The sequence below is a fragment of the Amphiura filiformis genome, chromosome 17, assembly GCF_039555335.1.
Source record: "Amphiura filiformis chromosome 17, Afil_fr2py, whole genome shotgun sequence".
Lineage (NCBI taxonomy): Eukaryota > Metazoa > Echinodermata > Ophiuroidea > Amphilepidida > Amphiuridae > Amphiura > Amphiura filiformis.
The window spans coordinates 5,442,295-5,469,653 of record NC_092644.1 but is presented as its reverse complement, the minus strand read 5'-3'; the positions used below and the strand labels follow the sequence as shown (position 1 = coordinate 5,469,653).

At 37.2% G+C, this 27,359-nt stretch overlaps 1 protein-coding gene across 1 annotated transcript in view; it reads left to right on the top strand.

Annotated features, from left to right (window-relative positions):
• Nucleotides 1-24,827, top strand: part of LOC140136845 (GTPase KRas-like) — a 62,590-nt gene extending 37,763 nt beyond the window's left edge. Inside the window, exons 6-8 of the mRNA XM_072158443.1 lie at nt 10,286-10,404; nt 12,350-12,391; nt 21,999-24,827. Of these exons, the coding sequence (XP_072014544.1) occupies nt 10,286-10,404; nt 12,350-12,391; nt 21,999-22,064 (227 nt within the window). The 3' untranslated portion in view covers nt 22,065-24,827. The remainder of the gene's footprint in view (nt 1-10,285; nt 10,405-12,349; nt 12,392-21,998) is intronic.
• Nucleotides 24,828-27,359: the final 2,532 nt, after the last annotated feature.

The following is a 27,359-nucleotide window of genomic DNA, read 5'->3' as shown; positions in this document are numbered from 1 at the left end:
AAAAAGTTGCTTCCCCTTCCAGTCCAAAAAATCAGGTCCTATACTATGGCCACAAAGCCAGCAGATTGAGCAGAAACAATATTCAGCTACATAAATTACAATGATCAATGCATGCGATGGCAGATGAAAGAATCATTTAAATGCAAATATACAATTACACTGCATCCGACTGTATTAATGACATACAAAATTGCCTACCACATGTTTTTGCATACATAACACATGTTAATATTTGCATTTGTCAAAATATAAAAAAAAGTTATCGTATCTGTATGTTTTCATTAATGCCCCGAGGTGTTGTAGTACATATACTTTATATGACAATGCAAATGTTTTAACCGGAGGCAGTTTGTTCATCCTGGGGTTCATCGCTAGCGGCCAAATGGTGTCTGACGTCCATGACAAAGGTTAATAGCCTTCATTAAAGAGACACATAGAGACTTGCTGGACCAACACTTTTTCTACACATTTCCATTTTTGTCGTGTACATTATTTATTACTGTAGTCCGATTTCTCGAAGCTTGGCTAATGGTCAGGCTTCCTAAGCCAGCAGGCTAGCCCTACCAATGTGGATCTATTTTATTGATTTATCTTTCGTGTTGCATGAAGTGAAATTATAAGCGCTGATGTATAGGACTAATTGTGCTTAAGACTGGTGGCTTAAGAAGTCTGACCACTAGCCATGCTTCGAGAAACTTACTGGACCAACACTTTTTCGACACATTTCCATTTTTGTCATGTACATTATTTATTACTGTAGTTCCCCGTATAATGAAGAGGCCAGAAACATTTTTTGTTTGTTTGTTTGTTTGACAAATCCTTTTTGGCAGCTGCTACGGTGTTTCTACTGAGCAAACTGTTGCCTGTGACTTCAAGTTAATTTGGGGTGATGCGAAGATTACGTGTTAATGGCCCCAGTAGAAACAGAAGGTGAAGGTAGGGTGATGCGAGTAAACCTCACTGTCAACTGGCAACAATCTTTGAGGTGGTTAATAGTATACAAATATTAACTGTCTATGAGTGTGATGGTCGAAAATAATCACGAGGTGAAAGATGGATTGTTCCATTCCACGAGCCGGAACGGCGAGTGGAATGGAACAATACATCTTTCACCGAAAGTGATTATATTCGACCATTACACAAATTTAAGACAGTTAATATTTGTTTTATATCACTCATGCATAAATTATATTACTAAAATACTATTTAAGGTAGGAAATACATTTTTCATCAACATAACACCATGTTTTGCCGTGATATAATTCACATTTTCAGGTCCACCCCATAACTAAATCGGCGAGTCCAAGAGTCAGCACGGCTTGGCGCAGGCGCACTACGCCAGAGCACATGATGGTAAAGACTATCACACGGAGAGGGTGATAGTAAAAATGGCAAATGGTAATCAACCAATGAACTGTCTAGAATTTATGTATGAGTGGTATAATAGTGAATACGCGGTAACTTTCTCAGTAGAAACAGTTAAGTACACAAAAAGTACGCTGATGCAAAAGGTACATCCTCTCATGATCGAGAATTAGATATTTTGCCTAAATTAATGGCTGACACTCCCAAGCAGCGTTCGAAATTTTGGTTGTCCGTTCGCCCGGGACAACTAAAAAAGTCGCCGGACAACCAAGAATACTGATTCGGTTGTCCACCGGACAACCATAAATCTGTAGCCTTTGTCACCGTTGTAGGCCTACAGACAACCAAAAACTTGAGACGGACAACCAGAAATTGTAATCTGGTTGTCCGTGGGACAACCATTTATTTTTCCTTAATTCGAACACTGCTCCCAAGATATTAGGTTTTGACTTTTGAGTTAGGCTTTAGGGAGTTATGATTAGGGTAGGTTTAAGATTAAGAGTTGGTTTAAGATTAGAGTTTAGATTAAGAGATGTTGAAATCATCATTAGGACTAGGGAAAGGATTAGGGTTAGAGTGGAGGCTATTATTCTGAAGTAGTTCCAAATTCAGAAGCCATGCAAGCTGATGCCAGTGGAATAGAATAGTGTCACAGGCCCTTAATCAAATTCTGGGGTTTTTCTATCCAAATGAATTTTATGCTCATAGAAAACCTCTGCATGTTCCTTTAATTTGATTAGTTACTGAAAATAGCCCCTCGTGTTGACAGGAACGAACTCAAGCTCATTCATTGCATATAACTTTGTCTTGGGACAAGTGACATTTATCATGTGTAGGCTATGTGCCGTCCGCCAGTATGGAATACCCTAGAATCATTTCAAGTTTTAACAATATTACGTGTATACCAGTTACCACACCATGTTACTTAAAGACCCATTCAGTGATTTGCTCATCCAGAGGATCGTAAAAATTATCAAAATTCAGATTTTGGCACCTTTGTTAGTGTCATAGATGTGCTAACATAGCCCAAAAGCTACATAGATTTTAAGACACAAAAGAAATTAGCTACATGTATTTGAATGGAGCTTCAACTTCGTCAATACTGCTATTTTCTTCGTTTTTTGCCATATTTTTCATTTCAAAAATACCGTGACAAATTTAATGACTTATCTCTCACTTTCAGGCAATTTATTTATAAACAATTTCAATTTTTTTTACACCTTCGTTAAGGATCACTGAATGTGTCTTTAAAATTGTTGTTATCAAAATATGTCATTTTGTGATATCTTCAAAGTTAAGTCAGTAAAACTTGGTTTTTTTCCTCACCATTTTACTCATGAATGTATGTGCAAATTAGGGATTTTGACATCCTTTCATATAGGCTACATTGTATACACTGTGAATTATCATATGCCTACCTCCTCCCCTCCACACAGATTTCCTTTAAAAAAAAGACAATTGAATGTGTCTAGTTTTGTGTCTGATGAGTTGAAGTGATGTACGTATGCTCTCCAGTTCATAACAATTTTGATATACTCTATTCAAAAAGGGCAGCATAGAATCTGCCATGGAGGAAAACAAGCCCCATGTTAACATGATTTAAAAACATGGATGACAAATTCCTTTTCAAGGTCATTGCCAATGCTCTGCGTGCCATTTTTCCAGGTCGCATATTGCATATTCAACCAAGTGCATGATTCGCAATACTTGATCTGATTATTACATATACGGTATAGACCATTAATTCATTCCTTGCTTATTAAAAGGTATCTATGTGTAGGCATAGGATGAGTCAAACAGTAAAATAAACAGAAGTGGGATGAGACCGGTTTACTGGTGGACCATTATGACTAATCTGATTTCAGCCACAGATGTATATGTATATATAGGAGGCTTTGTGTAGAACAAATAATGTTTGTATATGCTTTAGATATTTATAGGTCTATTTCTTGGAATCTTTAAGGGTGTTTGTATTTTGTGGACAATTTTGCAGTAATTTTAAATCAAATTTGATGAAAGTGTTTTGAAAAGCAATACTTGTATGATGTATGTAATTAAGAGACAAAGAAATAAGTCAAAAAACAATAAATACTATAAAATCAACAAGTCAACATGGTTGTTTTCAAAGTGGTTGGGTTTGAAACCAAGACAATGACGTGTATTGAAAAAGGTTGATTTAAGGCGGTGACTTTATTTCAAGATCAACAGAAATGTCAAAATACCAAGAATTTATCCTAAAACAATAATATTAGGAACAGTTCTTGGTATTTCTATGTTGTTGTCATTGTTATAAAATTCATTATTTTTGCTGATGTGAGTGGAATCAGTTTTACTCTTTGTAAATAATTTGGTTTATGGATCAGTAATGCTTGCACTAGGATCCACAACATGCTCATCTATCAGGGGCACAGTTCTTATACCCCATACATTTGTACATTCATTGAATGACCTTTGAAAATTTGAGTACAAAAACTCATACTCTGCAACTTGAGGTCAAATTTTGCACTATGATTATGTAATTGAGGTTATTGGACTATGCCATTGGGATGAGGCTATTGTTGTCCATAGTGTTGGATTTAGCTGGATTTTTTGACCTGTGAAAATTTGGGTACAAAAACTCATACTCTGCAACTTGAGGTCAAATTTCACACTATGATTATGTAATTGAGGTTATTGGACTATGCCATTGGGATGAGGCTATTGTGGTCCATAGTGTTGGATTTAGCTGGATTTTTTCCCAGGGTACACTACATACCCCTGTTTCATTACAATGCATGATGCATGTTCACTGGACTAGACAATCAATTTACCTGGGACCTGTTACCTGTCATGCTGTGATGAGGCGTGTGTTTGGGTTCTTTTAAAGGGATTTTTTCAGAGATTTTCCAAACAACCTATTTAGCCTTAACTGCACCACCAAATAATCAACAATAGGCCGAATCGATCACAAAGCAAAATATATATTTCTCGATCATGACAGCAAACTTGGGTATGCACAGATATTTGCGTTGAGCTTACGCACAGATATTTGCGTCAAGCTTACTTTTGAGAATTGACCTATCACAGCCTTTGGTGGTGCGATCGTGTTGCTCCACGGAAAGAACGCTGACACAACAGTAGGCAGAAGGTACATCCTCTCACGATCGAGAATTAGATATTTTGCCTGTAGCGCCGTACAATACCGAATTTGACAGCCTTGTCGTGCAATAAGAAAAAACCATAAGTTATTAAGTACAGACATACATTTATGTTAGTCTTCATATTAATATCCATTATCCAATCTGTGTTTTCTGCCTCCTTTAAATGTGCTATTTGCCCGCTTCAGTAGCACATACATGTATGTCTCTACATGTACATGCTTGTTCAAAAAATGCAAGAATCTTAAAATTTTTTGATGAATTTTAAGGCATTCTGGTTTAGCAAATCGCTGAATATACCTTTGAAGTTTATTTCCTATATAGTAAGGTCCTTTCAACAATCCGATAGCATTCTAGGGTACAGGATTATTAATAAAGAATGTTTCAAAATGATTGGTGCAGTACCCATCAGCAGGGTTGCCAAACCCGCGATCTGGTAGCCCAATTGGGCGACTTTTGAAGATTTTCACCTGCGACTGTTGACAATTTCCTCTCCCAGAGAAACCAGTGGTTATGAGAAAATATTGGGCAACTTGTCAACAATGACTCCTGCAATTTCCGATAGTTTCCTGCCCCATAGAGACCAATGGTTAAGAGAAAAATTGGGTGACTTTTTGATTATTTGACCTGAGATTTGGGCTGAAATTTGTTGGCAACCCTGCCCAAGACAGTTTCTGACATTCATCAAAAACACTGCAGGCTGTAAACACAAGTAGTGTTTTATTCACTCAAAATATACTAGAAACAGTACTTAGTCTGCTGCAGTATCACTTAGCAACAGTCATCTTTGGTCATTTCGAGTGACTCCAATGCTGAGAAATCAGTAATAACAACAACAGCAATTGATGGGAGAAGAACGATTATTAAAATCACTTTTCCTGGAAATTTGTTTTTCATTTTCAGTCCCTAGATTTGGTATATATAATCATTGCTGAAGTGGAAGATATGACAAGCTACAATCTTGTTCGAACACTTTAAAGGCCTTATTGGAAATGGTCCCCCTTCTACCCCCATACAATGTTGGCATGCCCAATATGCTCATCTTCACCATATCTTCCCCCAACATTGATTGGTGGGGAAAGGGGAGGGGATATGCTTAAGATGAACATTGAGAGAACTCTATTATAATTCTTAGTTTCCAGTGAATCATATAGCGTGCGCACTATACTAAGAAGAACATGGGAATCACAGTGGGTGTTCGAACACATTTTTTCCGGGATTGTAGCTACCTATGTTTTCAGGGTAGGGCCTGCACATTTGATGATGAATTCTTTGAATTTTGCTAGCTAAGTTGGGAACCACCTTCATATCTCAGAGGCCTTAATCAACCCACCACCATTGTATAGAGCAGACTATTAACACTTGCCCATGGCATATATGGAGCGCAATGGCCTCATTCCTATTGCATAGTTCAATAACCTCAATTAAACAATCAAAGTGCAAAATTTGACCTCAAGTTGAAGAGTATGAGTTTTTGTACCCAAATTTTCAGAGGTCATTCAATGGATATACAAATGCATTGGGGTTAAAGAACTGTGCCCTGATAGATGAGCATATTGTGGATCCTAGTGATAATACTTAAGTTATATCGCCTTTTGGGGCTACTCTAGTCGTGTTCAGGCGGTCATAGACTTCTTGAGGATCGTTGTGCTCAAGAATTGCGATTCCTAAGCCAATCCCCGAGTGCATGTCCACACGACATGCAGCCTGGAATCCTTGAGTTTTGCAATGTCAGCCCTGGAATAGCACTACTTTTGGGCTCTGAATTGCTATAGTATACTATCCAGAAAGGTTCCTCACTCTTGGCTGCTCGTGCTATGCACTCGTTAAGTCGAGCAGTACAGTATTAATTAATACAAGGTCATAGGTCGAGAAATGCAAAATGTATCTGTGGACCACTCGAGCATCACATGGGGAAATTGTAAAACCCCCTAAATTTCTTCAGTATAAATTTTGGGGCAAACTTAGGGATTGGAATCCTCTAGAGCGTTCACACAGCAGATTTCCCCCAAGTTCTTGTTCAAGAACTGTGTTGTTTAAGCAAAAATTCCTCTGTGTGGACATTACTTAAACTGTAGAATTAAAACATTTGCAATGTTGATTGGTTTCAAAGAATGGTCTGTAATATCTTGTCACTTGTGGCACTTGAAGTATCGGAGAAGATGATTAAAATTTGTCTGGCTTTGTGAAATATGACTACTCTTTATTGCAGTGGACTATTCCGTTTGAAATCCATACACCCCCTATGGAAGACATGACCTTAATCTCCCACACAGGATTTCAAATGTAGCCACCCATTTAGGTAACCCCATTTGAAATTCATACTCCCTTTGTGAAAGATTAAGATCATGCCTTCCATAGGGGGGTGTATGGCTTTTAATTGGAATAGCCCAAAATGCTGGTTGATTGCACATGCAAATGTCACTCATACATGGTGAGTGAAAGATGATGTTTTCAGAGCACACATACACTATGGACCACAATTGCCTCATCCTAATGGCATAGTTCAATAACCTCAATTAAACACTCATAGTGCAAAATTTGACCTCAAGTTGAAAGGTATGAGTTTTTGTACCCAAATTTACTATGGTCATTCAATTAATGTACAAATGTATTGGGGTTAAAGAACTCTGCCCTGATAGATGAACATGTTGTGGATCCTAGTGATAGCAATGATGGGGAGTAAAAGAAGACAGTCACATCAAAGGTTGCAGTAGTGGCACCAGGAATTTTTTATTGGGGGAGGGGGGCATGGGGGGAAAAGTGAATTTTAGGGGGGGAAATTTTGCGCAAAATTGCCACAAAAAGTGGAAATTTACGTAATTTTGGGGGGTTTGCCTGAAAAGTGGTTGGGTGGGGGCAAGAAAAATATTCTGGGCAAATGTCCCCCCGTAGCACTGCCGCTGTAAGGTTGATCAAAAAGAAAGAGCTGGGATGTACAGGAAGCAGCAGGCGGCAAGTGGCATGATAGAGCCGGCAACTTGTGAAACCGCCCGGCCGTATGGCATTTTCCATATACTCGGTTTGTGGGTTCTAGCTTGTATTTATATTATTTATTAATATAGGCCTATTTGTTTGTGATATTTCAAGCGTTTTAAAATTTCAAAATAGTCCCATTCAATTACACAGTTGACGATGGAAATTTACTGAATTTAGAGAATGCATGGCGTATACCACCTGGGAAGTAGCAGGAATTGCACAGGCATCTTAATTTGCATCTTTTTGCATCATTGAGTCCAAAATGATTGGTTTTAGTGTGCCAAAATTCAAAATAATTTAAAAATCGGGCAAATTGATATTTTGAATGAAAATTTTTTGTTTTGTTTACACACATTTGCATGTTACATAACAGCATACCAAGTGCGACTGTTTGCGCAAGACGTGAATCGCTCATGTACTATTAATCACAATATTTTGCATTCTCGCATTCCTGACTAATGGTTTTTGAATCGGAAAAAAATAAATGCGAGGAAATATACAAAAGTTGTATGTTATCAGTTTCAAGTGAAAGAATACATTTTAGTGTTCATAAGCATCTCTGCCCTTTGCAGCATTATTTTAAACTTTTCTCTGAAAGAACCTGGAATTGTGAAAAAAACGCTTTTGTTTATGATTGATTGGTTACCAGGAATTCCTGGATGATTGTTGTGTATAGTGAGTGCACTTGTCGAAGTTAAAATAAACAAACAAGTCAGTTGATAGCAAAAAGGTTTCAAGTTTGGTTGAACTTCATAGATCTAATCAAAATTTGAAGAAATTGGCTAATTTTGTATTAAGTAAAATTCAGGATATTTATTATCTGAAATCATAAAGTTTGTTCGGCTTTTACTAGGCGAAAAAAATATGACTCATAACATCCGTGTATTGATATAGAATCTGTGCATGCAGTTGGGCACAGCACTTGTGCTAGTTACCCTTTGAGTAACGCATGACTGACGCACGCCTATGTGAATTTAGGTGCACGTGTGTTGGGACTTTATTGACGGGCGCAGTAACAAAACCAGAATAATTTTCGTTTATTTTAAGCCGAACAAACTTTAGCAACTGAATGGAAATATAATATTCATCAGGGGATAAAACTGATATTAAGCTGATAATTATTGAAAATTCAAAACATACATTCAATACATATTGGTGCAGCGGTTCTTGAACTTGAAGTAGACACACTGCGATTTTGGACATTGTTTGTTTTGACTTCTTACCTAATGAGAAACCTATAATAGGTGGCTGTATGTAAAATACATGTATTGGGCTATTCCAGTTAAAATCCACACTACCCCTGTGGAAGATTTTGGAAATATCTGCCACAAATGAATGAACACACTAGGCAGATCCATTTGAATTTTATCCCTCTGAGAAAAATTCAACCTGAATCTTCCACAGAAGGAGGGTGAGTTTCAAATGGAGCTGCCTAATGTGCTAATTCTATTTGAAACTCATACTCCCCTTGTGGCAGATATTTCCAAAATCTTCCACAGTGGGAATGTGAATTTTAAATGGAATAGCCCATTACAGCCCCAGCACTAGTGTGTGTTGCCATGTGTTCTATGCATTGAAGGAAGGGGAATTGTCTTTAAATTAAGGAAGGGAATCGAAATAATCAATATTTTGCTAACATTGTTCCAGGACAAATTTTCTATGAAGAACTTTGAATCAATAATTTGGCAGAAATGTCAAAGCATGATCAGAAAAAAATTAAAATGGTTTTTTTTGCTGGGGATTTACAAAGAATAACTGTTGATGTTACTGTGAATCTATAAAAGATATGGTTGGAAAACCAAGGGGCTTGTTTAAAGGTACTGCATATGGGTCTGGCTACTTATAACCTATGGAAGAACTAAGAGGTTGATGAAGCTGTATGAATGATATTAATTTTATTATAAAAAAATTATTTAATTCATGTACATCGTGGAACATTCAACTACGGCTACGCTTGTTACTCCGCGACTAATCATGGCGCTATTCTAGTATTCCATGATTAAAAATACACGAGCGTACAACGCTCTACTCTACAGTCACTACTACGTATCCATTATATCACTGTATAGGCAAGGTTATCCGCGTGCAACAGCTTATTACACACAGCGACGCAAATAGTATGTTCCACGATGTACGCAAATTGAATAATTTTTCTATAGTGTGGGGGAGGGGGGATATTGATTCCAATTTCTTTTACACTGCCCCATGAGAACTACCTGCCAGTTGGCCAAAAAGAAGTTTTCATTTAATATCAATTGGACCAATCAGCAACATTGTTAGAATAATTACAACCAAAAAAAAAATTGGGGTGAATTATTTGCAAAGCTTCCATTCTGATTGGTGATTAAAGTGAAGATATCATGTAACTGACCAATCAGAGTCAATGTTAGATTGGCAGGTAGTGCTCAGGGGGTTAAGAAACAATGGAATATTATGTCTATTTCTGGTTTCGTTACAGGTGGGAATGGCAGGACAGCTTTTTAATGCTCTGAATGCTAGCCATAGGCTTCAACATAAGTCCTGCAAATTTTAAGATATTTTTCTCAAATTATCAGATGTATCTCAAGAACCATTGAATTAATACCAGGCTTGTTTGTACTCACTTAAATGCATTTTTCATGCTGATGTCAAATATGATCATGAACATTTACAATTCTGAAATTTTTTGAATTTTTAAAGAAAAATTGAAACTTGTCGTCTGCAGTCGACACCCGCATGGTGAGGGTTAACAAAAAGCCAGTTACATTTATAGTGCTTCATCAATCTTTAATTAAATTTGTATCTCTTTTTTCTTTTCTTTTCAGTGGTAGGCAACAAGATAGATTTACCCAATTGGACAGTAGACAGTAAACAAGCGGCGGCACTAGCAAAGAGTTACTTTATCCCTTATATAGAAACATCAGCAAAAACAAGACAAGGAGTGGTAAGTACAGCATAGCCGATTGGCCAAAGAAAATTTTTCATTATCAATTGGACCAATCAGCAACATTGTGAGAATAATTTCACGACGCAAAAAAATTGGGGTGAATTAGAATGGAGCTTTGCAAATAATTCACCCCATTTTTTTGTGTGTGGTGAAATTATTCTAACAATGTTGCTGATTGGGTCAATTGATAATGAAAAATGAAAAATGAAAAATGATAATGAAATGGCCATTACCCTGCCATCGCATAGGCCTGGAACACTACCGCGATTTCTACCCGCTGTATCGCGCCAGTGTTTCGAGTTCAAGCAAGAAAACTTCTCGTAAAACTCGCCTCTTGCTGCATCCACGCTTAGACTTTTTCAAGTCCGGCTGTAAAGTATTTTTTACAAATGTTGAACAGCTATTTTAATGATATTTTTAGCCCATTTTTTATTAAAAACATCAAATCGACCAACAATCTCGCGATCCTGGCCAAGAATACAACAAAATACTCTTTTAATCATGAGAATTAACCTAAATTTACACGGCCTACACATATTAAGACTTAGCAACAGTCTATTCAGATATAGTTGTCAAGCTCGAGGTGATTGACCCCCCGATGATTGACAGTCGGGAACGCGTACTGTTACGCGTTGTCATGGTGCTGGCCGCGTTAGGGGGTGCTGGGCGCGTTAGGGGGTGCTGGCGGTCGCACTGTTAGCACCCTATGGCGGCCTCCATACAGCATACCGTAGCGTGCAAATTTGGCCAAATTTGGAGAATCGGCGAATCACTGTCAATCCCCTGATAGGACCCAAGTTGATAATTTGTTGCTTCTAGTGAGATATCAGAAGACATTCTTGAAACATAATATATTGATATTAATCCACAAAGTTATAAGACCTGAAAAATATCGAGCTGATCAAAATGTAGCAACTGGCTGAAGTCATTGGAGGTGAAAACTCCAAATTTTTTGCTAAAATATCAGTTGTGCCCATTTGTAGGGTAGCAATGCAATGCAACTTGAATGTCAAACTGGTGCATTGTCATTGGGCTATTCCAGTTCAAATCCACAATACCCCTGTGGAAGATTATGGAAATATCTTCCACAGGGGGAGTATGAATTTTTAATTGAATGAACGCATTAGGCAGCTCCATTTGAATTTCATATACCCTCTGAGAAAGATTCAACCTGAATCTTCCTCTGAGGGAGAGTGAGTTTCAAATGGAGCTGCCTAATGTGATCATTCCATTTGAAATTCATACTCCCCCTGTGGAAGATATTTCCAAAATCTTCCACATGGGGAATGTGGATTTTAAATGGAATAGCCCAATATAGGGCATTTTGTAGATCTGTTGGAGACCTATTAAATCTGTTTTTATACATATGCCTGTATAATATATTAAGCTTCTTGGCTTCGGAGAAGCATTTTAATTAATTGGCAATTAATGTTGCCTTCGCGCAAGATTAAAAGTAATTCATCATCTGTAATGAAATCACTGCTAATTAACGCAGGTTTGTGTTTCTGATGACTATGTCCAAGGGCAGTGACTAATTAATGACCAATCAGTTGTGATGAATTGTTGTCGGTATCGCCTAAAATCATTTAGGTTGTGACTCTGCCCATAAGAAAATGAGCAAAACATGTGTAGCATAATATATGACATTAAGTGTGTGAAAATATTGGACCCAACACATAATAATGATATATTGGATGCTTTACGCCAAATATTTATTGGTCTCACTAAGAGTTTTATTTTAAAATTCATAACCCATAGAATATTTTAAAATAGAATATTTAAAAACTCGTAGCTTGGCCAATAAATATGGGCTCAATGCAGATAAACTGTCAATAGTGATTTATTAATTAGTAATATTGTTTGACATATTTTAATGACAAATTTAAAAAGAAAAAGTCAGCATAACTAACATGTTGCATTATATTTCTGCCCTCTTCTTCAGGATGATGCTTTCTATACACTTGTTAGAGAAATCAGAAAAGATGTAAGTATTATTGTCTGTCTGTCTGTCTGTCTGTCTGTCTGTCAGTATGTATCCATATATTATGCTTATGATATTAGCCCATAATAGCACTCGTTCAGTGCCTTGTATATGGGACCATGACAACCCCTCATGATCATGATCATTGAAGGGTCTGGGGGCACTTGTATTTAAAGTTGTATATCACCTGCGTACAAGGACTTTAAAAAAACTGTCAAAAGTACCCAAAAGCAAGTATTTTTCACAAGTGTAAAATGGACCCAAAGCAAGTACTATGCGGTTGCTTTCCTACTTCCTACCCTAAGCAAGTATTTTACTCTCATATAGTCGATGAACACATCTTAAACCGTGGTAGCGATCAGTCAAAAGGCCTGAAGAAAAGCCTACAAAAACGTTTTGAGTACAATTTCTCCCAGAATTTTACCTTCATTTCAACTGATTTTTGTTTAGTTGCTCTTTTCGAGTAAATCTGTGCGATTAAGGTACTCTTTCCCCCATTTTTGATGTTTTTGATACCCTAAGCGAGATGCCCGCGTTTTTGGTACGCGGGTGATATACAACTTGAAATACAAGTGCCACCCCCGTGGCTAATTTTAATGTAAGTATCACTGACAATTTCGTGAGGTGTTAAATTCGCTTATATAATAAAATAAATAAGAAATATCTTCATTTTAACATATTCACAGGTTATTATTTTCACGGGCACATATTAATCCGCGAAAATAAAACCACCGCGAAAATTTCAGTGTATACAGTAGATGAGATACATCTTCTTATACACATGTATGAGGCAATCATCAAATATACATTGAATATGAATAATGAGAAATATGAATGCTATGGGAGTCAGTGTGCTGGTCAGTCAGTGCCATGCAAACCTACTAGAGTGATATGAGATAGGGTGATGTGTTTTAGGAAGATTGTGTGATATGTAAGCTGCCAGGTAGCTAGTCATCAGATATGCCAGATTAGATGTATACACTGAATCTTAAAGTCTGGGTTTGAAATAAATGATTGCTTGAAAACAAATTTTATCATTTATGGGGTATTCAGAAATTCAATTGGGCAAGAGGGCAAGAACTACTTCTTCTGTTGATTCTTTTGTATTTTGAGTAAATATGTGACGTGCCATGTCAAAACCAGACACTTTTGGGCAGGATCTCAAAATTGATAACCTGCCCGAAAGTGTCGGTTTTGACATGGGACGTCACATATATGCAAACATGCAATTTGGGATTTCAAATGGGGTTACCTGAATGGGACTCCCCGGTGGGACTCCCATTTGAAATCTTCACCCCCTGTGTGGGAGATTAAAGTAATGTTTTCCAAAGAAGTAAATGGCTTTCAACTGAAATAGCCCAGCATTTGCATGTGACCTGGCTCTTTGTGATAGTCAGTGTGCATGACATCAAGTACAATAATTTTGTGACTCCAATTTCTACTAGAAAAAGGCAAGTTTCGGACATGTGGTGGTGCAATTGCAGTCACTTTACATAATTTTATTTTTGAAAATAGGCAACAGCTTTTAAAAGAGGTTCAAACTTTCAGTTGGCCGAAATGAACAAGCATCTGCACTGCAAAAAATTGGTACTTTAAATCATTGTTGGGCAATGTCTTTTATTAATTTATTGTTTAGGGACTGTTCACAAACACTTACTTGTTAGTGGGGCCTGATGCAAAATGGGGGCCTTAAAGACCCTACGGGGGGGGGGGGCCTGAAAAAATTGACCACAAATTTCCTGGGAAAATTGAGTTTATATATGCTTTTCTTTGGGGGTTGACCCATAATTTTCATGTCAAAAAAAAGGGGGGGGGGCTGAAATTTTTTTGTTTTTTTAATGGGGCCCCTTAAATAATATTCAACAAAAGTGGAATTTATGACATCGATCAAAGCTCTCAACGTTGGGAAATACATGATGAAAAATTGGGTGGAACAAAGGTAAATTCTACAATGTTGGGTGATTTGGATTTCCCAACAGTTGGTAGGGATGCATATTTCCGCAACGTTGGACAAAATTCGACCAACCTTTTTGCAGTGTCATTCGAGACTTTTATCCATCCATGTGTTATTATATTCATGAAGGCAGCAATTGTTTACCATTCTTGCCTCATTCTGCCCAACCTAATGCACAGCAATTGTTTACCATTCTTGCCTCATTCTGCCCAACCTAATGCATTGCTTTCATGCTCTGATACACATGGTATATAGCCTTCTTCCTGAGTAGCATTTTTGCAGGCAATGACTCCCTTGAGTAGTATCGGTTAATTAAAGATTGAACACTTGTACCTTAACAACAGGCCAACAGGGCCAGGAAAAATAAGCGTTTTAAATTATGTGATGGCAGTTAGTCAATGTGTCAAAGGCACACTTCAGTGTGTCAAATGAGTGTGAAATTTAGCACTTAAACATTTGATTTTTAGCAGCTTCCCAGAGAAGCCAACCCTCCCTATTTTAGGTAAAATTTCCAAACCGCTTGCTTAAAATCACTTGCCCCCCCCCCCCTCTTGGCCTGCCAAAAATCGCTTGCCTCTCGGCCCACCAAAAAATGTTTGCCCCCCCCCCTTTGAACATGCCAAATTTTTTGGATCCCAATTTGCAAACCTTAAATGGTCTAGATGTATGTTGCAAGCATTTGCATATTAAAGCGTTTCGTACTGTTTTCCTAAGCCTATTAGAGCGTTTTATTAAAAAGGCGCTCCATGAATGTGTGCCAAAAATCGCTTGCCCCCCCCCCTATCGGCTGGCCAAAAATTTCTTGCCCCCCCAATTTTACCCTCCCCCCAGTGCTCATAATTATTGCACAGCCCCTTAGCAGCTAATTCAATTTGATGCAATACTGGACATTTTATAATTCCACATCATTACATGACCAGCACCAAACTCTTTGAAAATTAATGTTATCAATTTATTTCCTTGAATCGAAGAAACTGTCACATATTTGATAATGCCAATGTTACGATTCCCAGCTATTCAGAAATCATCAAAGATTGTACATTGTACATACATTTTGGTAGTTTTCAGTGTTACTGATCTTAATGTTGAAGGTTAAAGACACAGTTCTCACTACTGTTGTTCTTTAGTTTGATTCCGTTTTACGTCGGAGCAGCAATAACACCGAACGACAAACAAGGTTTCGTTTGGATGACTGTGTCAGATACTCAGAGTAAATATTTTTGACCGTAGCACTTATTTTCCCAGTACAAGAATCGGTCTTTTGTCAGTGTGCATATATGACAATAACTGTAGCATATCACTACCAACAGGGAAGGTATCTTACCCTTCCCAGAATCCTCTGCACTTATTTTCCCAGTACAAGTATCGGTCTTTTGTCAGTGTGCATATATGACAATAACTGTAGCATATCACTACCAACAGGGAAGGTATCTTACCCTTCCCAGAATCCTCTGCACTTATTTTCCCAGTACAAGAATCGGGTCTTTTGTCAGTGTGTATATATGACAATAACTGTAGCATATCACTACCAACAGGGAAGGTATCTTACCCTTCCCAGAATCCTCTGCACTTATTTTCCCAGTACAAGTATCGGTCTTTTGTCAGTGTGCATATATGACAATAACTGTAGCATATCACTACCAACAGGGAAGATATCTTACCCTTCCCAGAATCCTCTGCACTTATTTTCCCAGTACAAGAATCGGGTCTTTTGTCAGTGTGCATATATGACAATAACTGTAGCATATCACTACCAACAGGGAAGGTATCTTACCCTTCCCAGAATCCTCTGCACTTATTTTCCCAGTACAAGTATCGGTCTTTTGTCAGTGTGTATATATGACAATAACTGTAGCATATCACTACCAACAGGGAAGGTATCTTACCCTTCCCAGAATCCTCAGCACTTATTTTCCCAGTACAAGTATCGGTCTTTTGTCAGTGTGCATATATGACAATAACTGTAGCATATCACTACCAACAGGGAAGATATCTTACCCTTCCCAGAATCCTCTGCACTTATTTTCCCAGTACAAGAATCGGGTCTTTTGTCAGTGTGTATATATGACAATAACTGTAGCATATCACTACCAACAGGGAAGGTATCTTACCCTTCCCAGAATCCTCTGCACTTATTTTCCCAGTACAAGAATCGGTCTTTTGTCAGTGTGCATATATGACAATAACTGTAGCATATCACTACCAACAGGAAAGATATCTTACCCTTCCCAGAATCCTCTGCAACATGATGGCAACACCTCATTACATCAAATGATGCACCTTTTACTTTGTACAGATTCCCTTTGTTTTAATTTTGAGAATAGATTGGTTAAACATGGGTTGATTAGTCAAGAAATAAACATATTTAGCAAGATCTGGATGGGCTCTGTTCATTGTGGTACTTTTTGTCACCAAGCCTTGAAATAAGCAGACTGGAACCAGGAGCAATTTGTTTCGAACATTGCTCCTGGTTCACTGGGATTTTACAAGACCCAGGAGCAATTTCTGAAGAAACAGGAGCAATTTTCAAATATTAAATTCTTTTCTGCATATACAATACAGTATACAGCACAACTGCATCAAGTGCAAAACTGTAACCAGGAGCAATTTATTTTAGAAAATTGCTCCTGGTTCATGTGAATTTTACAAGGACCAGGAGCAATTGGTGGCTTTATGGGAGCAAATTTGCTCCCCGCGCCTGCTTATTTCAAGGCTTGTTTGTCACTATTGACCCATGGTGCACAAGTTAGCAAATCAGTACAGAAAATTTATATGGAAAAAGTACATTGTGGGAAGTGTACAATATCTTCTGACTATAACATCAGAAAGATAGTGCACTTTTTGTACAGTTTAGGGTTAGTGACTTTATTAGGATAATTTGTCAATGATTTTTGATTTTTGTCAGTGTTACTGTAAAACACCATGACGCTGTCAATGTCATTTTAAAACATCATGCAGCAAATGTATTAAGTTAGGCTTTCTTTTCGAAAAATAAATCAGTGTTACTTTAAAACACCACGACGCTGTCAATGTCATTTTAAAACATCATGCAGCAAATGTATTAAGTTAGGCTTTCTTTTCGAAAAATAAATCAGTGTTACTTTAAAACACCACGACGCTGTCAATGTCATTTTAAAACATCATGCAGCAAATGTATTAAGTTAGGCTTTCTTTTCGAAAAATAAATCAGTGTTACTTTAAAACACCACAACGCTGTCAATGTCATTTTAAAACATCATGTAGCAAATGTATTAAGTTAGGCTTTCTTTTCGAAAAATAAATCAGTGTTACTTTAAAACACCACGACGCTGTCAATGTCACTTTAAAACATCATGTAGCAAATGTATTAAGTTAGGCTTTCTTTTCGAAAAATAAATCAGTGTTACTTTAAAACACCACGACGCTGTCAATGTCACTTTAAAACATCATGTAGCAAATGTATTAAGTTAGGCTTTCTTTTCGAAAAATAAATCAGTGTTACTTTAAAACACCACGACGCTGTCAATGTCATTTTGAAACATCATGTAGCAAATGTATTAAGTTAGGCTTTCTTTTCGAAAAATAAATCAGTGTTACATTAAAACACCATGACGCTGTCAATGTCACTTTAAAACATCATGTAGCAAATGTATTAGGTATAGCAACTATTGTAAACTGTTGCGATTTGGTAGTTCACAGCATCTTTCGAATGGTAGTGTGCTTTGGCAAAAATTGTATTGGTCACTTCATAGCGAGTGCATTGAAGAATTCAAATATCACAGATATACTTTTGTAGGTTCTGTGGTTCTTGAGTTATGTTGTAAAGAGGGCTGAAACAACAACACTTTTGTAAAACATATAAAACTCATTAACAAAAATATATCAAGCAAGTTTTTAAGGGGGTACTACATCCCTCGATAAATTTGTCTATTTTTGCATTTTTCTCAAAAACTAATAACACACTGGTAACATAAGTTATGTATATTATAGGGGCAAGGATCCAAGGTAAGGTACAGCTATGATGTACCTCTTTTCTTATCATAAATAACGATCTGCTTGTCTCGAGTCACTGAAATTCCAGTGTAATAATTGGATTCCTTGCCCCAATAATATACATAACTTTTGTTACCTGTGTGTTATTATTTTTTGAGAAAAATGCAAAAATAGTTACAAATTTACCACAGGGGTGTAGTACCCCCTTAAAGTATATGATCAGTAGAATAAAACATCAAAGTGTTATTTTTCAATAATATATTGATTTAGATAATGAAAATCAATATTTTGGCTGCTTCGACCAACAATACCGCATCTACCCTTAAAGATCTGGCGTTTGGGATGTATGCCTCATGTCATTATTATCTAAGCATGCATACCCACAGGGCTGTTATGGCTTGATCATTATACTCTCTTGAGCATATGAACATGTATGTCACAAATGAAATGTTGTGTAAAATTCAGCTCAGTTGTCATGGCAACCCAAGTGTGCATTAAGCTATCAGTCAACATAGTATCATCACTGTATACATTGTCCAGTGGTCGGACGTAATTGTTTGTGCACTGGGAAAACAAATTAAATTTTGCGCAGTTTTTAATTTCAATGAAGTGGATAAGTGTGTAAAATGAATTTTACCATGAACATTTTTGGTTGTTATTTTGGTGAAAAATGCAGATTTGTGCAAACTTTATTGCCATTTCAACAATGAGCCTTGTAGGGCTCTCCGAAATATGGGAGAGAAGGGGAGCAACAAACATAAAACGTTTTTCAGTATATATTTAGCTGTAGCGGATGACGTCATTATACCAGATATTGAGATGGTACAGTGCCTTAAAGTCTAATCAATTATTAGTTAGTGACGTATGATAAAGTCATGCTGACCGATCATTCCGTTTTGGTCACGTTGCTAAAAAAGTGCTTGGTTTTACACAAATTTGTAGCAATAAAATATTTTAGCCTATCGATTCCGTCCAAGGAATAAGGTACTTGCTATGTCGTGGCTGGAATGGCAGTCAAAATATTTATTTTCAAACTTTTTTCAACTTTTTGGGATGGTATTATGATATAGCCTTCAAACATACATTGCAAGTGACGTAATGATGGGTGTGCCGCTGAGAATTTGAAACAGGACCTATCAATAATTCAATATACCAATTTTCAAGAAATTTTGGACCCATCGATATACTAAAAGTCAAAATTTTCAGCCAAATTTAACACAGTTGTCATAAGTTTTTCCCCAGATGTTGGGGAAATTTCCAAAATTTTGGCTACAGGTGGCAAAATTGGAAAATTTTCTAGAAAAATTCTGCAAATTTGGTAAAAAGGACCCATCCATATTCTACCAAAATTGGCCTAGAACAAGTGGTCATTGATATACCAAAAGGCTGTGTTTGCAGCATGACCCCCGTATGGTTCTTTGTACTGAGTACCCCTGCCTAAACAAAGAGCTTCATTTAATCTACTTCAAGAATTGGTCCATTTCCTTTTGTGTGCAGAAAAGGTCCCACAAGACTGGTGGTGATGGAGTGATCATGGACATGGTAAAAACCCTTCAAGTTTGACCTAAATAGACAATCTAAACCCTCCTTAGGCAGTGTTGCCAAAACTTTTCAGTGCCAAGGCGTGGCACATTGGCTCGCCAGGCCGTGGTAAAGGAGTCTCAAGTAGCCCAATTTTTAAGCTTCCAAAAATAGCGCCCAATACTGGATATTTGGGCGGATTGACCCGAATTAAGAACACAAATCACCCAATTGGGCGGAAAAGCACTTGACTTAAAAACTTCCCGTAATCAATGGGAAGTTACGGACCGATCAATAAATGGTCACAAAGCACTTTGTAATTGAAATTCGGAGCTTCAGAGACTGAAAACCTTTATAAATCGGCTGAATTGAAAGGAAAATTACATCAAACTTCTGCCGCGCCCTAACTTTTGCAAAGTAGTCCAATTTTAGGCAAGTAGCGGCACGGTTTCTTGAGTAGCGACAAGTGATTGCCAAGTAGCCCAATTGTGCGCCCAGGGCGCAGCGTTGGCATCACTGAATAGGTTGATCCATTGATCTAGATTTCTGTAGTCAGTAAATATCATAATATTGATTCGAAAGTTTAGAGAACGATCTTGGCCAGATCTAGAAATGTTATAATATTGAAACTGAGTCAAAAGGTGTCATCATTTGCGAAAGAGCCGGTTTGTTTGAGGCAAACGTATATATTTGGTTGCGTTTTCATAGTAACAGCTTTTCTCTGGTGTTTTAGGCTGAAAGGGTACCCTGCTAGCTAGCCAGTTTGTCAATAAAAATGAGCAATTTACTTGAAAAAGATTCAAACATTTATGGTCATGTCATAAGTTGGTATGAAAAAAGTTACACTTTTCAAATTGAACAGTCACCAATTCTGATTCAAATGAACGTATTTTTTATTCTATACATCCAATTGATATGTTATTGGGGGGGGGGAGCGAGTTAGCGCAGCGGTAGTTCCCTCGCTTTGCACCACTGAGGTTCTGGGTTCAAGCCTGGCGCGGTCCAAGGACTCATGTGCACTTGGTTTATCCCAATTCCATGCTCGCTCTCGCAGGTTTTCTCTGGGATCTCCGGTTTCCTCCTGTATCGCAAAAATCGGTGATTAGTTGTTTGGTTATCAAAAGCTTCCTTCACCCAATGGAATTTGGGGAGCTGCAGAAAATGGGTGGATGTTACAATCTATGTGTGGATAGGTTTGCGCCAGGTAGGTTAAGTACTTCCAACTTAAATTGATGTCCAAACACAAAAAAATACAAATATTTATAACTACTCCACCTTATTTGATGTACCAATTCGCGCCATATGACCTTAAGTCTTTGGTAAACTTTCAGTGGGTAATATCATTCAACATGAAGTATAAATCTCTCTGCTTTCTTCATCGGCTGCGAAGGAGTCAGTCACAAGTTTTCTCTAACAATATCTTAACCCTGTCCCTGATCACTCGATCACAATCAGTCTTCAGGGACCCTTTGCACACTCAGAAGGAAATGGGCCAATTTTTGAAGTAGATTCTTAAAGTAGATGTTGAGGGTCATATATAGAGCATTAGTTAGCTCAGCTGCTGTGCAGGTCTTCATATAATATGCTGTGCAATATCTTTATACTACATGAAGTTTAGGTTTGCACAATTTTTGGTTTGTTTGGTAGTCAACTAGTCGACACCAAAATAGACATGACTATGTTGACTATTTGGACGTCCAAATTTCAATGAACGCTCAAGGTAACTTAGTGCCCAACAAATAAACACATTATTTTAGGTATCATCAAGGAACGGATGGTGCAAAATTAGAAGCCACTGCCTGATATTTGTAGCTCTTGAGCCACAGCAACTCTAGTTGTTTTTATGTGGATCTGTGGTTCTTGATCCAAAGCAGCTCTAGTTGTTTTCATGTGGCTTCCATAAACACAAACACCTAAAAACACTTCAATTCTGCTGAGAAATAAACTTATTAGGCCATAATAATATATCATGAATATAGACAAATTTCAATAACATGCACACAGATGTACGCTCAGGGCAAAGGGCATAGTCAAAACCATGCCTATTTTTTCAATTTTTTTTTCACTTTTAGCCAATCAGAATACAGGAACTATATATTCAAACAATAAGCATATTATCTTTATTAATGTTGTCTTTTCCATTTTCTCTTTGATCTCTTACAGAAAGAAAGACGTAATGCCGGTAACAAGAAAAAAGCTAGCAGAAAAAGGAAATGTACTATCTTGTAATTGTAATTATTTCTTGTATTTTTTCAGTTTAGGTTTTTTTTCTGTCTCTGTATGTGATTTTTTGTGTAAGATAATTATGATCAATGAATCCATATATATATATTTTATGCATTTTTTGCTAACTGGATAACTGAATGTACTATAACTAAGAAGAAAAAAAAGAAAATAAGAAAACTTCTCTGATTAAACTTGTCAAGTTGTTTCTTTAACCCCCGGAGCACTACCTGCCAATCTAACATTGCCTCTGATTGGTCAATTACATGATATCTTCAGTTTAATCACCAATCAGAATGGAGCTTTGCAAAAACTTCACCCATTTTTTTTGTGTGGTGAAATTATTATAACAATGTTGCTGATTGGTCCAATTGATAATGAAAACATCTTTTTTGACCGATAGGCAGGTAGTTCTCCTGGGGTTAACACCACTGCCATGGTTATAGCTGCCGCGGCAGAGATAAACTCGCAATGATGCGTCTGATATCACATGGCACTCTAGTTCAAATGTGCTGATTGGCTGTCTTGCCAGGTGACTCAAATACAAACGTGCTGATTGGCTGCCTTGCTGATTGACTCAAGTGCAAATGTGCTGATTGAATGTCACAAACGTGCTGATTGGCTGTCTTGCCAATTGACTCAAGTACAAACGTGCTGATTGGCTGCCTTGCTGATTGACTCAAGTACAAATGTGCTGATTGAATGTCACAAACGTGCTGATTGGCTGTCTTGCCAATTGACTCAAGTACAAACATGCTGATTGGCTGCCTTGCTGATTGACTCAAGTACAAATGTGCTGATTGAATGTCACAAACGTGCTGATTAGCTGTCTTGCCAATTGACTCAAATACAAATGTGCTGATTGGCTGTCTTGCTGATTAACCTGGTGCATTAGTGGATCTGGGTCACAGCACATCATCTTGTGAATGCAGAAACTTGCCATGCCCCTCAAGGATGTCAGATGCAAGAGTCTGAGTTTATCTATGAGTAAGTAGTGTTGGGCGATACTCAGTTTTTTTTAGGTCTATAGATCTGATATGATCCATTGGAACGATTTGTACGTCAGTAGTTCACAGTGTTATAGTTTGTGCATGTAGTTCTTTATGTTATGAGAGAATTGAGTATCGCCCAACCAGAGCTACTGGAGGGCTATAAACTGCAAGGGCTTTATTTACAGGAATTCTCGTCCCTATATAATAAAAATTGAAAGTCATATATCTGCAAGCCGACATATGTGGTTTGTGAACTTGAACTTTGACCTGAAGGTATATGTCTGTTTACCGGCTTGCATTGATGAATATGAAAGAATGTCAACTGTATAAAAAACGAAAGTGAGATTATGCTCATCACCAAAAGGTCACAGTAATCATACAGTACATTGGTGAATATAAGTTGCAGAACTGTGTAAGAAAGTATGAGGTCATGAATGCTCTGACAGTTGGGGAGAATACGATCAAGTGGTTATTTTTTTCATGTCCTTATCATACTTGCGGCCCTTGAACATGTTTAAAACAAAACTGCCAAGAGATTGCATGGGAGATTTTGCTTTAAACATGTTCAGGGGCCAATGACACATACGCGCGCGGATTTTCCTGCCCAACAACGTTATAATTTCATAATTATTGGCAAATTAATGAGATTGTCATAATGAAATTATGTTTATCAATTTTTTTTTTAATCAGCCTTAGTAATTGTAAATCATAATAGTTGCATTCATGTGGAGTCGCATAATTTGTCATTTTCACTGTAAAAAATAGTCAAATATAATGACAGGAAAAATAGCCACTTGATGGTCCAGACAATTTCGCCATTGTGTTTAGGTATTGTTTTTCCAGTTGTAAGTCATTTACAACTGCAGAGGTCAAATAAATGTTGTACATTCTGTTTTGTAGCTTAATTTGATCAAGTACAGATGAAAACACAATAATTGTTCTTTTTTCTTTTCTATTATTTTTTTCTCCCTTTTCAAGTATGTTATGGGTGAGAAAATTACATGTTTTAAGCCCTCTGTTGTAGACCTGTAAAATTCCGGCAAATTTGATTTAAGAATTTGTGTAATTTAGATGTTTTGTAATATTGTATCCCAGTTATTTAGAACACAACTCCAGCATTATGATCAACGCATTGATATTTCATATTTCTGTGGTATGGGCTGTGCCATTTGTAATCCACACTCCCCTGTGGAAGATTTTGGAAATATCTTCCACAGGGGGAGTATGAATTTCAAAAGGAATGAACACATTAGGCAGTTCCTTTTGAATTTCATACTCCCTCTGAAAAAGATATAATCTGAATCTTACACAGAGGGAGGATGAGTTTCAAATAAAGTTGGTTAATGTGCCAGTTCCATTTGGAATTCATACTCCCCCTGTGGAAGGCATTTCCAAAATCTTTCACAGGGGGAGTGTTGACTTCAAATGGATAATCCATTTGGCTTCCTTCAGGCAGTGGTGTCAGTGCATGCTCCAGTGGGAGTAGTATTAAATCATGTAATATACTCAAGTTTGTTTGCATATAGGTGGTACATACGTCTGCATACAAATTAACTGTGACAAAGAACTGACATCACTTCCTGAGAAAGCCAAATAGACTATATATAGTCTGTCTCGTCTCAAGTTGAGAGTTACGCCATGTTGGATTTCATAGTAGCGGATTCAAATCGCGCATGCTTATCTAATCTCGCAGGGTTTATAAACACGCTTAGAAGGGCGATTTGTCTGTATGTTGGCAACGCAACGGCGTAAACATACTGATTCGAGTCCGCCACTATCCAACATGGCGTTACTCTCAGCTTGAGACAAGACACAGTATAGTATGATATGGTTTTAGGGTGCAGGGCCATACTGTGCTCTTTCAGAAATGTTCAACATCACTTGTTAGAAGATGTACATTTCCTAGAATTTTAACACATATATATGATGGGAATTTGCATTTTTGGATGTGAATTTCCAAGTATTTTATTAACTTAAGATTAAAGATGGAATGTGGACATATTTATTTAAACAAAACAAAATTGTCTTCTGTAAGGGGTACAACACATATCTGGAACAGCCCTTTTCATAAAGACTTGTAATGCATTAGAAGTGTCTAAACCCCAATATCCCACAAACAGTGGCGGCGCCAGGAATTTTTTTCGGGGGTAAAAGTGAATTTCAGGGGAAAAATTAACAAATTGTGTGCAAAAATGCTGTAAAAAGTGGACATTTTCATAATTTTGGGTTTTTATTGGGGGGGGCAACAGGGGGCAAGAGACTCTCCCCATGCAACCCCCCCTGGCCACACATAACTTTGTCTCAGATTTTTCAACTAAAACTGAACACTTCAATGCAGTATAAGTCTTGTTAATTTCGAGCCTAGATTTGACATAGAATGGAAAAGCCTTACTGAATTGTAGATCAATTTTGAAAATGGTTTATTCCATTTGAACTCCATACACCCCCTGTGGAAGACATGACCTTAATTTCTCACACAGGGGGTGTAGATTTCAAATGGAGTCACCCATTCAGGTAACCCTATTTGAAATTCACACTCCCTTGTGAAAGATTAAAGTCATGTCTTTCATAGGAGCATATGGATTTCAACTGGGATTGCTTAATGTTTCCAATGCAAATGTTTCCAGTAAGAAATAAGTGATATTTTATTCATGGTTTAAGGGGGTACTACACCCCTGGCCAATTGCGTGCCTATTTTTGAATTTATCTAAAAATTAGAGCGCATTGGGGACAAGTAAGATATGTATATTATAGGGGCAAGGACTACAACTACTACACTGGAAATTTTATTTCAGCACAGACAACAGTTGTGGAGTTGCAGTCAAAAATGAGGGAAAACCAATATTTGATCAATAAATCAATAACTACTTGCTTTGAGTTGCTGAATTTTCAGTACAGTAGTTGTAGTCCTTGCCGCTATAATATACATATCTTTCTTGTCACCAATGTGCTATAATTTTGGAGAAAAATGCAAAAATAGGCAAAAAAATTGGGCAGGGGTGTAGCACCCCCTTAAGCTGTAGTGAAAGGGAGTCAATACAGTTCTGAAAAGTAATGCATAAATTCTTCTTTTCAATTTTTCATGAACTAAACGAAACCATGAAATTTTTCTTTGAATGAATTTGTTTTTACTATTAATCAAATTTCCATCAATCTATTCTATCTAAAAGAAAACAAATGCTACAATATATTTTGTACCATACATTTCAAATAAAGGATTTTTGTTTTTGTATGAACTGCTTTTACGTCAAAGCAATGGGCTATTCCATTTAAAATCCACACTACCCCTGTGGAAGATTTAGCTAAAGTCTTCAACAGAGGGAGTATGAGTTTTGAATAGAATAGACAATTGAGTAACTTCCATTTGAAATTCTTACTCCAGTTGTGGAAGATAAAGGTAAAGCCATAATACAGGGAGAGTATGGATTTCAAAATTATTAACCCTGACCAATTACATTTGAAAAACATACTCCCCCTATGGAAGATATTTCCAAAATCTTCCACAGGGGTAGTGTGGATTTTAAATGGAATAGCCCGATGTGCCAGTCTTTATAATAATGAAGCATTAAGATTTGACCAACAACAAGCTACATAGTGCATGTAATGAACTTACACCTTCAAGATGTGTGCGAGAATTGCGATACAATCCAAATGACTGTCAAATAGGTCAGGGTATTTTATGATTGTATGAATGTACATAGAGGGAGTGGTCAATTGTGCAGCTTATTTTATCTCCATGTGTAAGAGGTTATGACTAGTTTTATAGATGCGGGCCATCTTGCTTTTTAGTATTAAGGTATAATGCAAAGAAAGTGACAGTAATAGCTGCTTGGAGAAAAAAACCAAGATTTTTATCGTGAAAACATGTCTGTTAGGATTGAATTTTGACTGTATTTTGAATGTATAATCCGACATTTTACATGCATTTTTCTGTTGCATTACGACGGTTACAATAAAAACTGTTCCAGTTCTCTGCAATTTTTTTGGTTATATGTTCAAATGGTTAGTTTTTATTCAGGCTTTGTATTTCCTCAATATTTTGTCATTCTACAATCAAACTGCACACAGGCTAGCTGCAGTCCCCTTGTGTGAATACCACCCAGTTTCAAAAACACAAGTGGGTATTTACACATGTCGATTAGAGAGCTCGCTTTCTCTATGTCTAGCAAAATGCGATTGAATTTGTGCAGTATGAATGTTTTTACTATTCCAAGACGAGTGATTGCCTGCGATTGTTGATTCTGTGTTGCCTCTTTGTCTGCATCAGGAGTGGGCCACTGGAAAATTTGTCACTTTCAAAATATTTTCA